At 47.2% G+C, this 20885-nt stretch overlaps 1 protein-coding gene across 15 annotated transcripts; it reads right to left on the bottom strand.

The window, feature by feature from the left end:
* Nucleotides 1-91: 91 nt before the first annotated feature.
* Nucleotides 92-20856, bottom strand: SPSB2 (splA/ryanodine receptor domain and SOCS box containing 2). Of its 15 annotated transcripts, none has more exons than XM_081588073.1 (4): nt 7006-7122; nt 4737-4832; nt 1448-2195; nt 92-486 (listed from the first exon to the last, which is right to left on the bottom strand). In XM_081588073.1, the coding sequence occupies exons 3-4, from the start codon at nt 2109-2111 to the stop codon at nt 359-361; spliced, it is 792 nt and encodes a 263-aa protein (XP_081444199.1). In that variant the 5' UTR covers nt 2112-2195; nt 4737-4832; nt 7006-7122; the 3' UTR covers nt 92-358. The 15 variants fall into 15 exon arrangements, with proteins under 15 accessions (XP_081444199.1, XP_081444204.1, XP_081444197.1 ...); XM_081588078.1 differs by having other exon boundaries at nt 92-483; XM_081588071.1 differs by lacking the exon at nt 7006-7122 and adding an exon at nt 5404-6122.
* Nucleotides 20857-20885: the final 29 nt, after the last annotated feature.

Genomic DNA, 20885 nt, shown 5'->3' with positions numbered 1-20885 from the left:
GTGTTCTTCTTCACTGAACTTGCCCCCATCATCTCTTTGCCTTTCTTGAGGCAGCTGGGGGACCCTTGTACCCAAAAATACCACAGACCAGTTTCTACAGCAGCACATCTCTTATAATTTTTACTTACAAAAATGTCTTGTGTACCAGGCTGCCACAGCCTTGACTAATGGCTCCGTCCCTTCCACCCTCTGGGTGGTGGCTCTGGAGCCGTGGCCCTCCTCAGACCTAGGGTGGGGGTGGGACCCAGCCTTGCTTGCCCCCAGCCTCCCTGGCGGTAGGTGGCCAGTTTCGGCCAGCAGTGCCTCCTGCCCCCGAGGGGTGAGTCAAGGCCACAGGGCCACGTGTGGTTCCCCCAGGTCACTGGTAGAGCAGGTAGCGCTTCAGGGCAGGGGGCAGGGGCAGGGCGGAAACGTGGCCTAGCCGGGTGTCCCCCAGGGCGTGGCGCACGCTCAGGCGGCTCAGGTGCAGAAGGGAGTATGGTTCTGCTGGGGGAGAGAAGGAGGGAAGGTGAGTAGGGGTACGGCCTCCAGCCAGAAGTCCTCAAACCACGGGGTCCTGCCTGGGCTCCCTCTGTTCTCCGGCTGCAAGTCCCCTCCCACCACGGTTGAGCGGGAGGCCTAAGGTGCCCTGAAGTTCTGCATCTGCTCTGGGGGAGGCATTACAGATCTCACGCATCCCCAGTCAGAGCTGGGGTAAAGCCCTAAGGCCCTCAAAGCAAGGGGCCAAGGCAGCTCTGACAGTGGGTCTGGCCCAGGCTTTGAATCCAGAGAGGCCTTGGCACTGGGGCTGGTGGAAAAGGCAGGCCCTTTTCACTCTACAATAGTTTCCATGAGCCATGGTGGGGAGAGGTGGCCACCCTCTGCTGAAGACTGCAACTGCAGCAAGGCCTGGCTCCCTGGTTCCCTAAGGAGGCCCCTGCCCGCAGCCCCACCCTGAGGCCTGCCTCCTTCACTGCTCTCCTCCAGGTGCCCCAGCCTCAACGGCTCCTTCCTGGGGTTTGACTGAGGAAGGAAGTAGGTATGTGTCACCGAGTCAGAGCCCAGAGAGCTGGGTACACGCCCCAAGCGCCTGGCACTGCAGGTCCTCTTCCTCCTGGAGTTGGACTCCTAGCCCAGGGCAGATTTAACCCTTTGCGCCTCTTGTTCCAGGGGCTGAGCTGTCCTGGGAAGCCCTAATCCCTGGGGTGTGTCCCTCCGTTCTGAGGACTCACTACCTACTAGCAAGTTGCTTTCGCAACTTTTACTTACTTTTACCTCTAGGACTATTAGGAAGATGAACTTAGGTAACAGCTGTGAAATCCCTTAGCCATTCCTGGCACTGAACTGGATAGGAGATCAGTCAGATGATGGCCCATTCCCTCTGTGGTTGTAAGGTGCTGAGCATCCATCCCAAACCACAGCCACCAGGGACCGAACACAATCGCCCCACACCCATCCCAGGCCTCACCTCTCCTTTCGCCCAGGTAGTTGATGCGGACCTGGCACTGGCCCCAGACTGCGCTTACTGCTGGATAGAGGGTCCTGCCCTTCAGTCCTCGGAAGGCCGGCCCCAGGTAGGTGCCCCCGACAGCGTAGCCCAGAGTTCCCTCTTCCATGTCCAGTACCACCAGCAGCCTCTCTGGCACCTCCAGCGGCTCACCCTGAGGTCCGGGTGGATACTGGGGGGCTCCAGGCCCCTTGCTCTGATGATACAGTTTCCCTCGCCCAATGTCCCAGCCCCACGACTCGCTGTTGCTGCCCAGCAGCGCCGCGTAGTGGTCAGCCTGCAGCGGGGCGAGGGCTGTGGCCACGCCCACCACGGCGTGGGTGCCCCTCTGTTCCCGGGGCCAGCTGATCTCCCAGGCGTGCAGGCCCCTCGAGTAGCCCCTCTTACCCCGGGCCCCATCAGTGCTCTGGGCTACGGGCCGCCGCTCAAAGCACAAGCCCCCTTCCTTGACCTCGATGTTCTCCGAGCAGTCCTTGGGGTTCCAGCCGTGGCGCCGCTGGGCCCCCAGGTCAGGAGGGGGAGCAGACAGCAGCTCCTCCAAGCCCTCGGGACGAGACCGGTCAGGGTACAGGGCCTGTGGGGTGGAGGGGCCGCTGCTGCTCCCTGCCAAGGCCGTCTGGCCCATGGAGGTGAGGAGCTGGACGATTCCCCGAGAGAGGTTTGCTGCGGCGTCTCTCTTCTGAAAGTCGAGCTCCGGGTCGGGATCGACCTAGAGAGGATTTGGGAGAGAAGAAGGGGTGAACCGAGGGATCATCCTGGAGGGGACTCGTCACTCAGTTTCGCACCCATCCTTGTCCCCAGGTTTGCTCACCTCCCCGCTCCTCCCTCTTCGCTCCCCCCAAAGCTCCCAGGCCCATCATTACCCTGCCCTCACCCACCTGTCCGGGTCTCTCGAGACTCTCGAGTTCGCTGCCTTTAGGCCTGCCCAGGGACCGTCCCCTTCGCCCGCTCCGTGCCCCTGTCACCGCCCCCGGATCTCACCCGGCTTCGCGTACCCGGAGGTCGCCGGCCCTCCCGAGGAGCCGAGGCGAAAGTTACCGAAGAGCGCAGGGCGCAGAACCCCGGCCGCTTCCGCCTCCGACCCCGCCCCCAGGCCGCGCCCCGCGCCGGCCCCGCCCACAAAGCTCTCCGGGGCGATTAACCCTTTCGCCGCCGCGGCAGGTCGAGTCGCTCCCCGAGCCCACCCCCCCGGGGGGGGGCCCCTCAGTCAGTCAGTTCAGTCGTTCAGTCGTGTCCGACTCTTTGGGACCCCATGAGTCTCAGCACGCCAGGCCTCCCTGTCCATCCCCAACTCCCGGAGTCCAAAGTATTGGAGTTTCAGCTTCAACATCAGTCTTTCCAATGAACACCCAGGACTGATCTCCTTTAGGGTGGACTGGTTGGATCTCCTTGCAGTCCAGGGGATTCTCAAGAGTCTTCTCCAACACCACAGTTCAAAAGCATCAATGCTTCGGCGCTCAGCTTTCTTCACAGTCCAACTCTCACATCCATACATGACTACTGGAAAAACCATAGCCTTGACTAGACAGACCTTTGTGGGCAAAGTAATGTCTCTGCTTTTAAATATGCTATCTAGGTTGGTCATAATTTTCCTTCCAAGGAGTAAGCAACTTTTAATTTCATGGCTGCAGTCACCATCTGCAGTGATTTTGGAGTCCAAAAAAATAAAGTCTGACACTGTTTCCACTGTTTCCCCATCTGTTTGCCATGAAGTGATGGGACCGGATGCCATGATCTTAGTTTTCTGAATGTTGAGCTTTAAGTCAACTTTTTCACTATCCTCTTTCACTTTCATCAAGAGGCTTTTTAGTTCCTCTTCACTTTCTGCCATAAGGGTGGTGCCATCTGCATATCTGAGGTTATTGATATTTCTCCTGGCAATCTTGATTCCAGCTTGTGCTTCTTCCAGTCCAGCGTTTCTCATGATGTACTCTGCATTAAGTTAAATAAGCAGGGTGACAATATACAGCCTTGTCGTACTCCTTTCCCTATTTGGAACCAGTCTGTTGTTCCATGTCCAGTTCTAACTGTTGCTTCCTGACCTGCATACAGGTCCCCTAGAGGGTAATTAACACTCGGCTGGGGCGGGGCCGTCGGGGCCCGGTGTAGAGGCCACTCACAGGCAGTTAACCTCTGGGCAGCGTGCAGGCCGCCCCCGCCGCCCCCAGGTGGTCTGCCTGGCACTTAGCCCATTCTTGGCCACTAGGGAGTCCGCCCCAGCAGCCCAAGCTCAGAATTAACCCTTTCATGGTATTGTCACTTTGAGGTCCCTGGAGGTCTGTTCTTCAAAAACTTTGAGTCGCCTGGGCAACCAGCTCCTGAGCCCCTCAGGATATGGGACACGAGGTCACAGAAGGACCTCCATTGTGATGCCATCTATTTCCGAGTGCTGCTGATTCTAGGTCATGTTACTGGGCTGATCTTTTTCTGACCTGGGGTGTGAGTCAGCCGACTGAAAGCCTGGGGTTCTGAAATCTGAGTTTCTGGCTCTGAGTGTCAGGTGTCAGAGGTCTGCATGCATCACCCTACACATAAATCCATTGCTGAGCTAGTGGCCTCATCTGGTAGTGTAGTGGTTAAGACCTTGCTTGTGTGTGAAGCTATGGCACTAATTAGCTCTGTGACCTTGGAGAGGTTGCCAAACTTCTCCAGAGCAGTTTTCTCTTAAGTGATATGGGAATAATGATGGTAGTTACTTCACAGGGTTGAGATAATCCAGGCAAAGGCTGCTAGTAGTATGCACTCAACTAAGCATAGCTATTTCTGTTTCCATAACATTTACTAAGGGCCCACTTTATCTTTTTAAAAATACTTATTTATTTGACTGTGTCAGGCCTTAGATGCATCATGAGGAATCTTTCACTGCAGCGCACAGATTCTCTAGTTGCATCGCATGGGCTTAGTTGCTCTGAGACATGTGGGATATTAGTTCCCTAACTAGGGATCGAACCCGTGTCCCTTGCATTGCAAGGTGGATTATTAAGCACTGGGCCACCAGGGAAATCCCAAGTGCCCATTTTATAGAGATGCAATATCCATGGCTCAGCAGTAAATAATCTCCCAATGAGGGAGACACCGATTTGATCCCTGAATTGGGAAGATTCCCTGCAGGAGGAAATGGCAACCCACTCCAGTATTCTTGCCAGGGAAATCCCCATGGACAGAGGCACCTGGAGGGCTACCGTCCATAGGATCGCAAAGAGTTGGACACAACTGAGTGACTTAGCACAATATAAGATAGTGGCAATACCTGCTGTGGAGCCAGGCTGACTGGATGTGAATGCCTGAAGGCTGGTAGGCAGGGGACCTTGGGCCAATACTAACTTCCTCATGCCTGTTTCTCTCTCTGTAAAATGGAGATACTGTTGGTTTATCTACTGCATAGGCTCTAGCGAGGATTCAGTGAGGTTATTCAGTAAAGCACTTAGAACAGTTTCTGGTTCAAATTTAATCATGTATGCTGAGCACTGAGGACTAAGCAGTGAATCCTCAAGGAAGTTACAAGAACATTTATAAAACAGTTTATCATGTGTTAGATAAAATTCTGGGTATCTGGAAGGCACTAGGGGAGTAAAAAGAATAGGACTGCTAACCAGGGATCAAGCAGTTCAGAAAGGAAAGTGTCCTGGAGGAGATGACAGTGGACTGAATCTTTAAGAATGATAGGAGGAGACTTCCCAGGCTGCCCAGTGGTTAAGACTTCATGCTTCCACTGAAGGGGGCAGAGGTTTGATCCCTGGTCAGGGAACTAAGATCCCTCATGCCATACAGTGCGGCCAAAAAAGAAAAAAAAATGACAAGGAATTTATCTGACAAGTGGTTCTGCAGGACAGAGAGTGGATTAGAGTCACTGCATGAAGAAGACATTCAGACTGAGCGGTCAACATAAAAACAACAACAACAACAAAAAACAGGACTTCCCTGGTGGTACAGTGCATAAGACTCTCCCTGCCAATGCAGGGCATACGGGTTCCATCCCAGGTCCTGGAAGATTTCACATGCCATGGAGCAACTAAGCCCATGCGTCACAACCACAGAGGCCCACGTGCCTAGAGCCTGTGCTCCACAACAAGAGCAGCCACTGCAATGAGGAACTCGTGCACTGTAATGAAGACCCAGTGAAACCAAAAAAAAAAAAACCAGAAGCAGTAGTGCATGGAAGACTTCAGGGTTGCTGTAGCGAGAACGGAAGCTTGAGACACAAGCCTAGGGAAGTGGGTGTGAGATCAGGAGGCCTGAGAATGCAAACGTTACCTAGTAGGACAGATGGGTAATGGGGAGCCACATAAGAAAGAAACTGGGGGGGAACATGGTGGAAAACTCCTTTTAGAAAGATCACCCTGGCAGCAATGGAAAGCAGGCTTCAAGGGAAATAGGTGGGAGCGAGGAGATTGGTTCCAGTGGCCCAGGTGACAAAGTGTTGAGAGCCTGGAATAGGGCAGTTGAAATAAGGATGAAAAGAATTCAAGAAACACTGATGAAACGGCAAGATCTGGTGACTGATTAGATGCTAAGGCCAGGAGGAGGAAAGAGAGAAAGGGAGGTTTCCTTTTTTCATTTTGGCCGCGTGGGCGGGGCTTCTCTTGTTGTGGAGCATCAGCTCTAGAGCTTGTGGGCTCAGTGTTAGGGTCCACAAGGGGCTCATAGGCTATAGTTTAAAAGTGGCCCATTGTGGTGACCTGACAAACAAGGGATGAAGTCACAGTGGCCCTATTGCCCTGGTGACATCCTATTTTTCCCTTAAGGCGATAGCCTGTTTTTCCCTGCTGGTGCCAGTTTCTCAAGATTACGTGACCACCCAACTGTCACACCCCTCAGACTACAAGATCCCAGCTGTGGGCTAAAGATAAACTAAGGCCCCCTCCCTTCAGGGCACAATTTCCCATCGATAGGGTATAAGAAGGGTTGGCTGTAAAGGGAGGGCACTGATTTCTCTCTAAAGCCAGTTATTTTCTCTCTTTTATAATAAATCTTTCTCTGCCTGAATGCCCGGCTGTCTCTCTCTTTCTCCACATTCTCCTTACACTCAGTAGATGTGGCGCAAGAATTTTGTTGCCCCGAGTCATGTGGGATCTTAGTTCCCAGACCAGGGGAACCCACTTCCCCTTCATTGCAAGATGGATACTTAACCACTACAGCACCAGGAAAAGCCAAAAGGGAGGTTTCTAGCTGGGAAGACTTTGTCAGAAGGTGGTGCCACAGTGAAGGTGGAGATGACAGAAAGAGGAGCCGTTGGGGACAGGGCCAGGAGGGTGGGAGAAAGAGATGGTGGATTCACTTTAGGATGTGTTTTTGAGGTGCCACAACAACTCAGTGGAACCATCCAGAACATGCTTGACAATGGCAGGCCTGGGGATGGGGGGTGGGGTAGTGAGAAGCCTGGACTAGAGATATAAATACGGGAAGTGTGTCAGCCAGGAGTTGAACTCCGAGAATCAAGAGGGGCCCTTGAGAGAGTGTGCAGAGTAAGAAGACAAGGAGGACACAGCACAACAGACAATTCAAGTCTGGTTACGTACACAACTTTTTGGCCTTTGGCAGCTTTAGTGAGAGAGCACATGTGTGTTGTAGGAGGTGGGGGTCCAAGCTGAAGGTATTTCCTGTATGTCAGACACTGTGCTACATGCTTCACATTTCTAGGGGATGGAGAAGGAAAGGGCCAATTACATCTCATAGTTAAAATTACCCTTGAAAATCCCTTACTTACCCCATCTATTAGGTACAGCAGATGTTGTTCAGTCACTAAATTGCTAAGTTGTGTCAGGCTCTTTGCAGCATATGTTACCTTCATGTAAAATACAATACAGGGCAGTACACATATAATGATGTACAGAATATAATTTTCTTTTCTCTTCTTCTTCTGCCACGCCCCGTGTGGGCTCTTAGTTCTCTGATGAGGGATCAAACCCACACCCCCTGCACTGGAAGCATGGAGTCTTTACCACTGGACCGTCAGGGAAGTCCTTTATATTATTATAATTAAAGAGAAAGAACATATATTAAAAAGAAAGACCCCACATGATGCAATAGAGAGCCAGTATGCTTCAACTAAAATGACACTGCCAAATAAATATTAAAAAAAGAAAAAAAAAGTTATAAACAGAAAGAAAGAAAAAGAAAGATGTGAACCTGAACACTTGTTATCCACACAACCTGGATATTCTTGCCAGTGTGACAACAAAACTAAAGATATGTCTTGGCGGACAGATGCCAAGCCTAATCCAAGGCCAACTCTAGCTCAGTTTGAGAAGCTGAACCTGCTCGGCTGTTGCTGGTTTCAATGCTTCTTCACCAGTTGTTCCCGCTGACTCTTGAACTGCTCAATTTGCTGGTAATAGCTCAAATATCCCACAGTGCTACAAGTAATTTTAACTTTTTAACTTTTTTTTTTTTTTACTGAAATGTAACATATACAAAGTACACTAACCTGAAACTGCTCAGGGAATTTTACATACAGCAAAAAGATGAAAATGTCCAGCATTCTAGACAGCTCCTTCTTGCCCTGACACAACACCCCTAAAGGTACCTCCTACTTGAGCTCTATAGATTAGCTTTACCTCTTCATCAATACTTTAGCCACCTGATGTGAAGAGCTCATTTGAAAAGACCCTGATGCCGGGAAAGATTGAAGGCAGGAGGAGAAGGGGACAACAGAGGATGAGATGGTTGGGTGGCATCACCGACTCAATGGACATGAGTTTGAGTAAACTCCGGGACTTGGTGATGGACAGGGAGGCCTGGTGTGCTGCGGTCCATGCGGTGGCAAAGAGTTGGACACGATTGAGCGACTGAACTGACAGACTGGCTGACTTCATCGATTTCTTGCAAATGAAACAAAATAGTATGTGTTCTTTGTATTCTTTTGTGTCTGACCTGTTTTTTTCTCAACATTATGTCTGTGAGAGTCATCCATGTTGTTGCATGAAATGATAGCTTATTGTTTCCATTGTTTGAGTATTCCATTGTATGCATGGGCTTCCCTGATGGCTCAGCAAGTAAAGAGTCCACCTGAAATGCAGGAGACACAGGAGACTTGTGTCGGGAAGATCCCCTGGAGGAGGAAATGGCAACCTACTCCAGTATTCTTGCCTGGACAAATCCATGGACAGAGGAGCCTGGCAGCCTACAGTCCATGGGGTCACAAAGAGTCAGAAGCAACTGAGCACACGGCACATGCACGATGTATGGATGTACCACAACTGTTTCCATTTTTAGCTACTATGGAGAAAACTACTGTGTACAGTTATCAGGAGTCTTTTGATGGACCTGCTGTTGCTAAGTCGCTTTAGTCATGTCCGACTCTGTGCTAACCCATAGATGGCAGCCCACCAGGCTCTGCCGTCCCTGGGATTCTCCAGGCGAGAATACTGGAGTGGGTTGCCATTTCCTTCTCCAATGCATGAAAGTGAAAAGTGAAAGTGAAGTCGCTCAACCACACGTAATTTTCAGGTTTCTCTCCACAGAGGGATTTTGCTCAGAAATGAAATCATTCAGGTATTTTACAGCATGGAACACTTTAACAAGTTTATGAAAATTTGAGCTGTTCGGTTCTTCCTCTTTATCAGTTTCTCAGCTTTTTATTACTGTTTTTCTGTTCTTCATGTTTTTCAGTTTCTTCCACAGAGCCACCATGATCCACTTGCTAGGCCACTCAAACAGCGAGTTTCACTTCTTTTGTCAATAGGAAACCCTTAAAGTTCTAAACACATTCTTCCCAACATGCAAGAACTGTTTGAGACTTGTTTCCAGGCCTGCTTAATATAAAGGATACAACTGGAAATATTGGAGCATCTTCAAATCTTTCATCTCATGACCACATGAAGCCCAGGATCAGCTCTCACTGGCTTTCAAGGAGGAATCTCAGCCTCACGCATGTGACTTTGAAACAGAAATTCATGCTTACAGCGGAACGAAGGATATGGGTGATGTTAGGGGGAGGAAGACTTCAATGCCTATATGAGCACATTCATAAAGCGTGTGGGACTGCAGAGTGGTACTGCTGCCTGTGAGCAGCAATGACAAAGCCAAGGCCTTTCTCTCTGATGTCCAACTTTGCTTCTAGGATGTAAACTGTAAAAGCAAATCAGGAAAAATGCTGCAACTACCCAGGAGTTTGTATTTGAAATGCTGGCGCACAGAAGAAAAAAAAAAATTTTTTTTTAAGGACACTGGGATTTGTATCTTTGTAGAGCTCTCTGGCTTTATCAAACACAGTGCTGCACTGCCTCCAGGAAAGGAGGTGGAAGAGGTGGTCACAAGGTCATTTTTCTGTTGTTCAGTCGTGTCTGACTCTTTGAGACCCCGTGGATGATAGCCTTCTTTGTCCATGGGATTCCCCAGGCAAGAATACTGGAGAAGGTTGCCATTTCCTTCTCCAGGGAATCTTCCTGACCCAGGGATTGAACCCGAGTCTCCTGCGTTGCAGGTGAATTCTTTACCCCTGAGGCACCAGGAAGCCCCCACAAAGTCTTTCCTCACTTTTAAACTAGGGTCTTGGGCTTCTAGTTTGGAAATATAAAAGCAGTTGGGCAGGTCCCTCTCAGAAGAAAACAACCTCACTATATTCTTTGGCCAATACTTCTTAGTAGTCCTGGGTAGGTTCCACCACAGATACAGCTTCATAAACGGTTGGAACGTATCTGATTTTGAAACCCGTTATGCCATCCTTGGCTAGTTGTGAAATCCTTCCATCCCAACGCTCTCTTGTCTGGCCGAAGTGTGAACTGTGACCAGACTAAGTTTTTCTTTTTCCTTTTCTGCCATGTATGGCCATTGTGAGCCACCTATTTCTGCTTCATTTCTTCCAGGAATAAGTTTAGTGTGTTCCCATTCCTCATTAAAGATTTATCACATGTACTTTGCTGTCCCTGTAACAGTTACAGGAGAACTTGATGACCTGGCATCACATATCTATTGAATCTCAATTGCATGTGTGATTTCTTGAGGTTATACTCCTGTGCCACGTTGGAGCTGGCCCTCCGTAAGTAAGCCTGTTTTCCTCCCGGCGAGGGAAGGGACTGCTGCTTCTTTGGGTGGGCGCCAGATGAAACTGTTAGATTGCCTTCAGGTGGGTCGTGTTATACGGAAAAGAGGCAGCTTAAAACACTAGTTTGAAAAGCAAAACACTAGAACCACAGTCAGGCTCAGGCCCAGGGCCAAGGGCAGAGCCCAGTCCCACCGTTGATGGGGAGCGGTACCTGGAGACCTCCCGCCCTATTTAATCTGAGAATTGGTGTGTTTGTGTGCACGCTCCCGTGCTCAGTCGTGTTCAAGTCTTTGCGACTCCTTGGACTGTTGCCCACCAGCCTCCTCTGTCCATGGAATTCTCCAGGCTATAGTACTGCAGTGAGTTGCCATTTCCTCCTCCAGGGGAAGCTAACCCACATTGGCAGGCGGATTCTTTACCGCTGCGCCCCCAGGGAAGCCCCGAGAATTGTTGAGCTCACTTTAAGTGTGCCTGATGCAACCCCATCACCTCTCATTTAATCCACACAACTAACATGGCCCAGTGTTAACAGATTCGTACACTGGGGCTCGGAAAGGCTAAATGACTTGTCTGTGACTAGAGCTGGTAAATGGCAGCGTCGGGATTCAAAAAATGAGAAGCCACTGCGCCAAACCCAAGGGTGGTGACCAAATGGCGACTGCTGGTAACGCTCCCAGCTCTCCAAGCCAGACGCACCACCCCCGCCTCCGCCAGGGCACGGGTTATGTAACACGCGGGGGCGCGGACTCACGGGGGCGGCGGTCACGTGCGCGGCTACCTGCGCAGGCGCGCGGGCCGGGCGGCCGCAAGGGCTCGCGCGCCCCCTAGCGGCCGCAGCGGTGACGCGGTCTCCGCTCCCCCCGCCCCCGGTTTGCTGCTTTGCAGCTCCCGCCCCCGCCCACATCCCTCAGGCTTTTGAGTCTGGAACATTTTGCGCCGGAACAAAGGCCCCAGGGCGGAACCGAGGGCCTTTAAGCCGCGGCTGTACCTTTGAGCTCCAGAGGGGAGTAGAAGGAGCTGATGCTTCCGCAGATCGGCTCATAGAGGCCAACACCCGGAGTTTCCGTACCTATAAAGGGCTCCCTTCCTCCGTCCCTCAAAAATCTGTCGTTGCCTCCCCATCTCTCTCTTCTTCCTGTGGTCAATGTCGCTCTGTCTAGGGACCCTCCACAGGAGAGTCTGTGACGTCCACCTGGGACGTGCGAGGCCACAAGTCGCAGATAGCCAGGTTATGCTAAAAACTGCAGACTAAAGGAGCTCGCCTGTTATAAAAACCACTCTCTCAAACTCTGCCAGCCTACATCAGCCTGTCATTAAGTCTTGCTTGCCAAGTCAATGCCCGTTTGTTTATCATTGGTAATTTTTAAAAGACTGGCTCAAGTTTGTCTAGTTTTTCTTCACCTTTATGTTAAGGCCTCCACTTTCCAGTGACTCCTAAGTGGGGATACCCGCTGGCTGGTCCTTCCTTTATGTCTCGTCAGGGATTCTCAAAGTGGAGGGAGGAACAGAGGGGATTTTATCTGTAAGGTAAATCCAAACTGAGGGCAAGGTGTCCTTAATTACTTTTGAAAAGCACGTTTACGATTAGTTCTGGGGACATCCCTGGCAGTCCAGTGGTTGGGGCTCTGTGGTCCCAATGCAGGGTACACAGGTTCAATTCCCTGGTCAGGGAATTAGGATCCTGCATGCTGTGCACGAGCCTGGCTTAAGACAGCAAATAAAGATTAAAAAGTTTCTTTTAAAAAGTTATTTAGGAAAATAAAATTGTGGACTTCTCTGGTGATCCAGTGGTTAAGACTCTAAGATTCCACTGCAGGGAGCCAGGGTTTGACTCCTAGGCCAGGAACCAAGAACCCTCACACCGTGTTGTGTGGTCACACATAAAAATTGTGCAAGCACAAAAGACTAGAGATTTCTTCAAGGAAATTAAGAGATACCAAAGGAATATTTCATGCAAAGATAGGCTCGATAAAGGACAGAAATGGTATGGACCTAACAGAAGCAGAAGATATTAAGAAGAGGTGGCAAGAATACACAGAAGAACTATACAAAAAAGATCTTCACGACCCAGATAATCATGATGGTGTGATCACTCACCTAGAGCCAGACATCCTGGAATGTGAAGTAAAGTGGGCCTTAGAAAGCATCACTACGAACAAAGCTAGTGGAGGTGACGGAATTCCAGTTGAGCTATTTCAAATCCTAAAAGCTGATGCTGTGAAAGTGCTGCACTCAATATGCCAGCAAATCTGAAAAACTCAGCAGTGGCCACAGGACTGGAAAAGGTCAGTTTTCGCTCCAATCCCAAAGAAAGGCAATGCCAAAGAATGCTCAAACTACCGCACAATTGCACTCATCTCACATGCTAGTAAAGTAATGCTCAAAATTCTCCAAGCCAGGCTTCAGCAATACGTGAACCGTGAACTTCCAGATGTTCAAGCTGATTTTAGAAAAGGCAGAGGAACCAGAGATCAAATTGCCAACATCTGCTGGATCATCGAAAAAGCAAGAGAGTTCCAGAAAAACATCTATTTCTGCTTTATTGACTATGCCAAAGCCTTTGACTGTGTGGATCACAATAAACTGTGGAAACTTCTGAAAGAGATGGGAATACCAGACCATCTGACCTGCCTCTTGAGAAACCTGTCTGCAGGTCAGGAAGCAACAGTTAGAACTGGACATGGAACCACAGACTGGTTCCAAATAGGAAAAGGAGTACATCAAGGCTGTATATTGTCACCCTGCTTATTTAACTTATATGCAGAGTACATCAAGAGGAATGCTGGGCTGGAAGAAGTACAAGCTGGAATCAAGATTGCTGGGAGAAATACCAGTAACCTCAGAGATGCAGATGACACCACCCTTATGACAGAAAGTGAAGAAGAACTAAAGAGCCTCTTGATGAAAGTGAAAGAGGAGAGTGAAAAAGTTGGCTTAAAGCTCAACATTCAGAAAACTAAGATCATGGCATCTGGTCCCATCACTTCATGGCAAATAGATGGGGAAACAGTGGAAACAGTGACTGTCTTTATTTTTGGGGGCTCCAAAATCACTGCAGATGGTGATTGCAGCCATGAAATCAAAAGACGCTTACTCCTTGTAAGGAAAGTTATGACCAACCTAGATAGCATACTGAAAAGCAGAGACATTACTTGTCCACAAATATCTGTCTAGTCAATTCAGTTCAGTCGCTCAGTCATGTCCAACTCTTTGCGACCTCATGAACCGCAGCACGCCAGGCCTCCCTGTCCATCACCAGCTCCCGGAGTCCACCCAAATCAATGTCCATTGAGTCGGTGATGCCATCCAACCATCTCATCCTTTGTTGTCCCCTTCTCCTCCTGCCCTCAATCTTTCCCAGCATCAGGGTCTTTTCAAACAAGTCAGCTCTTGACTATGGTTTTTCCAGTAGTCATGTATGGGTGTAAGAGTTGGACTATAAAGAAAGCTGAGGGCTGAAGAATTGATGCTTTTGAACTGTGGTGTTGGAGAAGACTCTTGAGAGTCCCTTGGACTGCAAGGAGATCCAACCAGTCCATCCTAAAGGAGATCAGTCCTGGGTGTTTATTGGGAGGACTGATGCTGAAGCTGAAACTCCAATACTTTGACCACCTGATTCAAAGAACTGCCTCATTTGAAAAGACCCTCAGGCTGGGAAAGATTGAGGGTGGGAGGAGAAGGGGATGACAGAGGATGAGATGGTTGGATAGCATCACCAACTCAATGGAAATGAGTTTGGGTGGACTCCGGGAGTTGGTGATGGACAGGGAGGCCTGGTATGCTGCTGTTCGTGGGGTCACAAATAGTCAGACACGACTGAGCGACTGAACTGAACTGATTGTAAAGTAATTAGCCTCCAATTATAATAAATAAATTGATTAAAAAAATAAAATAAATTCCCTGGTAGCTCAGACGGTAAAGAATCCACCTGCAATGTAGGAGACTGGATTTGATCCTTGGGTTGGGAAGATTCACTGGAGAAGGAAATGGCAACCTACTCCAATATTCTTGCCTGGAAAATCCCAGACAGAGGAGCCTTGGCGGGCTGCAGTTCATTGGGTTGCAGAGTCGGATACAACTGAGTGTCTAAGCAGTGGCTTACCAATTTTTCTCTCATATAAAAAATAAGTCTGGGGACTTCCATGGTGATCTTGTTACTGAGACTCTGTGCTCCCAAGGCAGGGGGCCCAAATTCATTTCCTGGCCAGTAAACCAGATTCCACATGCTGAAACTAAGAGTTTGCATGCCACAACTAAAGATCTTGCATCCCACAACGAAGATGGAAGATCCTGCCTACCACCACCAAGACCTGGCTCATCCAAATAAATAAATATAAATAAATATTAAAAAAATAATTCTGGAGATACACAGTTCAGAGCTGGTATGATAGCTTCATAATATTTTCAGTGTTATAGTCTGCTTTCCACTTTTGCAGAAGATGCTTAACATCTTTAGTCATCAGGGAAATGCAAATCAAAACCACAATGAAATACCACTTCACATCCACTAGGATAGCTATAATCAAAAACAAATAATAACAAATGTTGGCCAGGATATGGAGAAATTAGAACCGTCAAAAACTGCTGGTGGAAATGTAATGTAGGGCAGCTACTTTGGAAAAAGCTTGGCAACTTCCTCAAAAGGTTAAATATAGAGTTAACATATGATCCACTTACAATTCCACTTATAGGGAAAAAGCTGCCAACAAACTAAGCTAAAATATCTGAGGTCCAGTTCTATTTGTAATAGATTTTTCAAATGAAAATAGTTTCTTCCTGGGGATTTGCATGTAATATTTTATTTCAGGCTCCTAGCAAAATGCCTGATACATAGTAAGCACTCAATATATACAGTTGAATAAATGAATGAATATATTGAAGCTATAAATATTTTTTGAATTTTTAATTATTTAGTATTGGCCTCACTAGGTCCTTCTTGTTGCACTCAGGCTTTCTCTAGTGGTGGCAAGTGGGATTGCTCTCTTGTCATGGCTCTCCAGTTCTAGAGCATGGGCTCAGTAGTTGTGGTGCACGGGCTTAGTTGCCCGGCAGCATGTGGAATCTTCCTGGACCAGGGATTGAACCCATGTCCCTTGCATTGACAGGCAGATTCTTAACCAGTGGACCACCAGGGGAGCCCAAAACTGTAAATATTTAATGAATGAATGAATGAATATTTAATGTGGCAAAGAATCATGTCCTCCTTTTGAATTCATTAATTACAGCATCAGTTCAGTTCAGTCACTCAGTCATGTCTGACTCTTTGCGACCCCATGGACTGCAGCACAACAGGCCTCCCTGTCCATCACCAACTCCTGGAGTTTACTCCAACTCATGTCCATTGTGTCGTGATGCCATCCAACCATCTCATCCTCTGTCATCCCCTTCTTCCTCCCGCCGTCAATCTTTCCCAGCATCAGGGGCTTTTCAAATGAGTCAGTTCTTTGAATCAGGTGGCCAAAGTATTGTAGTTTCAGCTTCAGCATCAGTCCTTCCAAAGAATATTCAGGACTGATTTCCTTTAGGATGGACTTGTTGGATCTCCTTGCAGTCCAAGGGACTCTCAAGAGTCTTCTCCAACACCACAGTTCAAAAGCATCAATTCTTCAGCCCTCAGCTTTCTTTATAGTCCAATTCTCACATCCATAGAGTTCAATATTTTGATACTCAGTATTATTTTTGTATTGATATTATTTAGTTATATAACTAACAGAAAATATACAGCTACACAAAAATTTCTACATGAATGTTCATAGTAGCATTATTCATGATAGCCAAAAAATGGAAAGAACATGTCTATCAACTGATGAATGAAGAAGTACAATAAAACCTGGTATAAACCAGATATACAATAGAATACTGTTCAGCAATTAAGAAGGTTGAAGTACTGATATGAGCTATAATACAGATGAACCTTGAAAACATGAATAAAAGAAGCCAAACACAAAGAACTGCATGTTGTAAAACTTCATTTATAGAAACTATTTAAGAACAGTTCTTTTTTTTTAACGTTGCTATGATGTTTTATTAGTGGCAGTAAATTGTAACTTATTTCAGCAAGTTTATCATTAATGACAACCATATTACCTAAATATTCTGGATTGAAACAATATTTAAATAAGTTATGTGCTTCATATCTGCATACATTAAAAAGCATTTTATATGATTAAAAAAGACTAAAACAATTTTTCCAATCAATTTTAAGTAAAGCAGACATCACAGAGCTGAAGAATTACACATTTTGCCACAGGTAAGACTATTTTTCAATGACCAAGTATTGTTTATAAGTTAGGCATGGGTGGTCAGTCACTAAGTTGTATCTGACTCTTTGCAATCCCATGGATGGTAGTGGGTTGCCCTTTCCTTCTCCATAAGAACAGTTCTGTTAGTAAGAAAGAAGGGAAGAATGCATATCAAGTAAGCAACTGGCAGTTTCCACCACAATTAATATTCAAATCATAAAGAGCTCCTACAAAGCAATTTTAAAAATTAGTGAATGACTTAGGAACATGAGAAAGGACATGAAAAGATATTTTGTAAAATAAATACAAATACATAGACATATATTAATAAAAAGAAACAACCTTACTGGCAATCAAAAATACAAATTAAAATAATAATTTTGTGGCTATTTGATAATGGCTATTAACAATTGCACTCATCTCACACGCTAGTAAAGTAATGCTCAAAATTCTCCAAGCCAGGCTTCAGCAACACGTGAACCGTGAAATTCCAGATGTTCAAGCTGGTTTTAGAAAAGGCAGAGGAACCAGAGATCAAATTGCCAACATCCGCTGGATCATCGAAAAAGCAAGAGAGTTCCAGAAAAACATCTATTTCTGCTTTATTGACTATGCCAAAGCCTTTGACTGTGTGGATCACAATAAACTGTGGAAAATTCTGAAAGAGATGGAAATACCAGACCACCTGACCTGCCTTTTGAGAAACCTGTCTGCAGGTCAGGAAGCAACAGTTAGAACTGGACATGGAACCATAGACTGGTTCCAAATAGGAAAAGGAGTACATCAAGGCTGTATATTGTCACCCTGCTTATTTAACTTATATGCAGAGTACATCATGAGAAATGCTGGGCTGCAAGAAGCATAAGCTGGAATCAAGAGTGCCAATAACCTCAGATATGCAGATGACACCACCCTTGTGGCAGAAAGTGAAGAGGAACTAAAAAGCCTCTTGATGAAAGTGAAAGAGGAGAGTGAAAAAGTTGACTTAAAGCTCAACATTCAGAAAACTAAGATCATGGCATCCGGTCCCATCACTTCATGGCAAACAGATGGGGAAACAGTGGAAACAGTGTCAGACTTTATTTTTTTGGGCTCCAAAATCACTGCAGATGGTGACTGCAGCCATGAAATTAAAAGACGCTTACTCCTTGGAAGGAAAATTATGACCAACCTAGATAGCATATTAAAAAGCAGAGACATTACTTTGCCAACAAAAGTCCGTCTAGTCAAGGCTATGGTTTTTCCAGTGGTCATGTATGGATGTGAGAGTTGGACTGTGAAGACAGCTGAGCACCGAAGTATTGATGCTTTTGAACTGTGGTGTTGCAGAAGACTCTTGAGAATCCCTTGGACAGCAAGGAGATCCAACCAGTCCATCCTAAAGGAGATCAGTCCTGGGTGTTCATTGGAAGGACTGATGTTGAAGCTGAAACTCCAATACTTTGGCCACCTGGTGCGGAGAGCTGACACATTGGAAAAGACCCTGATGATGGGAAGGATTGGGGGCAGGAGGGGAAGGGGACGAGAGAGGATGAGATGGCTGGATGGCATCACCGACTCCATGGACATGAGTTTGGGTGGACTCTGGGAGTTGGTGATGGACTGGGAGGCCTGGGATGCTGCGATTCATGGGGTCGCAATGAGTCAGACACGACTGAGCGATGGAACTGAACTGAACTGAACTGATTATCAAAACGGGTCTTCCCTGGTGACTCAGCGGTAAAGAATCTACCTGCCAGTGCAGGAGACACGGGTTTAATCCCTGGGTCCGGAAGATCACCTGAAGAAGGAAATGGCAACCCACTCCAGTATTCTTCCCTGGGAAATCCCATGGACAGAGTAACCTGGAGGGCTACAGTCCATGGGATCGTAAAGAGTCTGACATGATTGAGCGACTAAACAGCAGAACTCCTTGGAGGTGGACATGTTTGTCCTTATTTCATAAATGTGAAAATGAAATCTCAGTAAAATGATAAAATGTGCTGAGATACCCAGCTATTGAGTGGTAGAGTAAGTTTGGAGCCTGGTGACTCTGACTTTAAAACTTTGCTAGTACCATGATCATGACAAACTGGAAAGCTCTTAGAGAGATGGGAATACCAGACCATCTTACCTGTCTCCTGAGAAACCTGTGTGCGGGTCAAGAAGCAACAGTTAGAACCCTATATGGAACAACTGATTGATTCAAGATCGAGAAAGGAGTATGACAGGGCTGTCTGCTGTCATCCTGTTTGTTTAACCTATATGCTGAGCACATTGTGAGAAATGCCAGGCTGGATGAGTCACAAGCTGGAATCAAGATAGGTGGGAGAAACATCAACAACCTCAGATATGCAGATGATACAACTCTAATGCTAGAAAGCGAAGAGGAACTAAAGAGTCTCTTGATGAGGGTGAAGGAGGAGAGTGAAAGAGCCGGCTCAAGACTAAATATTAAAAAAACTAAGATCATGCATCTGGCCCCATTACTTCATGGCAAATAGAAGGGGAAAAGGTGGAAATAGTGACAGATTTCCTCTTCTTGGGCTCCAAAATCACTGCGGTCGGTGACTGCAGCCATCAAATCAGAAGATGATTGCTTCTTGGCAGGAAAGCAATGACAAACCTAGACAGTATGTTGAAAAGCAGACACATTACTCTGTCAACAAAGGTTCAAATAGTCAAGGCTATGGTCTTCCCAGTGGTCATGTACAGTTTTTAGAGCTGGACCGTAAAGAAGGAAGAATGCCAAAGAATTGATGTCTTCAAGCTGTGGTGCTGGAGAAGACTCTTGAAAGTCCCTTGGACAGCAGGGAGATCAAACCAGTCAATCTTAAGGGTGATCAACCCTGAATACTTACTGGGAGGACTGATGCTGAAGCTGAAGCTCCAATATTTTGGTCATAGGATGCGCATAGATGACTCATTGGAAAAGTCCCTGATGCTGGGAATGATGGAGGGCAGGAGAAGAGGGTATCAGATGATGAAATGAACATGGGCAAACTCTGGGAGATGGTGAGGGACAGGAGGCCTGGTGTGCTGCAGTACACGGGGTTGCAAAGAGTTGTACAACAACCAGGAGTACATGATACTAAGTGAACAGCTCAGGGCAGGAGGTGATGTTTCCCAATTTTCAACTCCACATCTTCCATCAGACTGCTTTTCCTGTTATATAATCTGTAAGTTAACAATCACATGATATCTTACCTTATGACCTTGCCGTATCTACATCAGATTCTACAGGACTGATAACATTCCCCCTCCCCCTAGGTAGGAATTGTGTCATAAATATTAATCTCTCTGAGCCTTGGTTTCCTCTTCTCCCAAGCAGCTATCTGAGGAGGAGATTCAGTAGCACTTGCAAAGGCATCTCACATGATGTCTGGCAGGAGTGTTCCAGAAATATTTGTTGCATCTCAACCTCTCTTTGCAATATCCTTCAACAAGTCACACAGACTTGAGTGCCTGGGTGTGGCTGTATTGGTTCTTGTCGATGATGATGATGATGTTGATGATCTTAGTTTGACCAGGGATCAAACCTGTGTCCCTTGCAGTGGAGGTGCAGTGTTAACCACTGAACCACCAGGGAAGTCTCTTTATTATTATTTATGTGACTGTGTTGGATGAGGATTATTATCCTAGGCTTCTGTTGGATTTTCTCCCTTCATATCACACAAAAGGTTTGCATCAAAGGATGAGGATGGAATGGTCCCACGCTGGATTCAGCAATCCATAGAGAGCTTCAGCATAAGTCATACTCTTACTCCATCTCTGTCAGTTGGTACCCTTAAGCCTATTCTACAGATGGGAAAGTGGAGTCTTAGGTAAATTGCTGGTAAATTGCTAGTAAATTGCAGATCTGTCAAGACTCCAACGCAGGGCTTAAGATAATATTGGGCCTGGGCGCCTTCCATTCCATGAAGTCCCCTGCCAAAAGTCTACTTGAAAATAATCAATGGGTGGGACCTATGAGAAGGTGGGGGAATCAGACCTTGGTATTTCTAGCTCTTGGTATTTCTCCATCTTTTGCTTCAGGGAATGAGTTGCTTTTGAATTCACAGTATTCCTGCATTGAAGTAGTCTAGTTCCTTAAGGTCTCAGGTGACTTACTGGCTAGCCCCGCCCTCTGCCCCCTCCCCTCTGTGTACTAAATAAGCCACGCCCACTGGCTTTTTAGCCCTGGGCCAATTAC

Source organism: Giraffa tippelskirchi, chromosome 4 (assembly GCF_054371585.1).
Source record: "Giraffa tippelskirchi isolate mGirTip1 chromosome 4, T2T-mGirTip1v1.2.pri, whole genome shotgun sequence".
Lineage (NCBI taxonomy): Eukaryota > Metazoa > Chordata > Mammalia > Artiodactyla > Giraffidae > Giraffa > Giraffa tippelskirchi.
The sequence above is the reverse complement of the archived record's forward strand: the minus strand, read 5'-3'. Positions and strand labels throughout refer to the sequence as shown.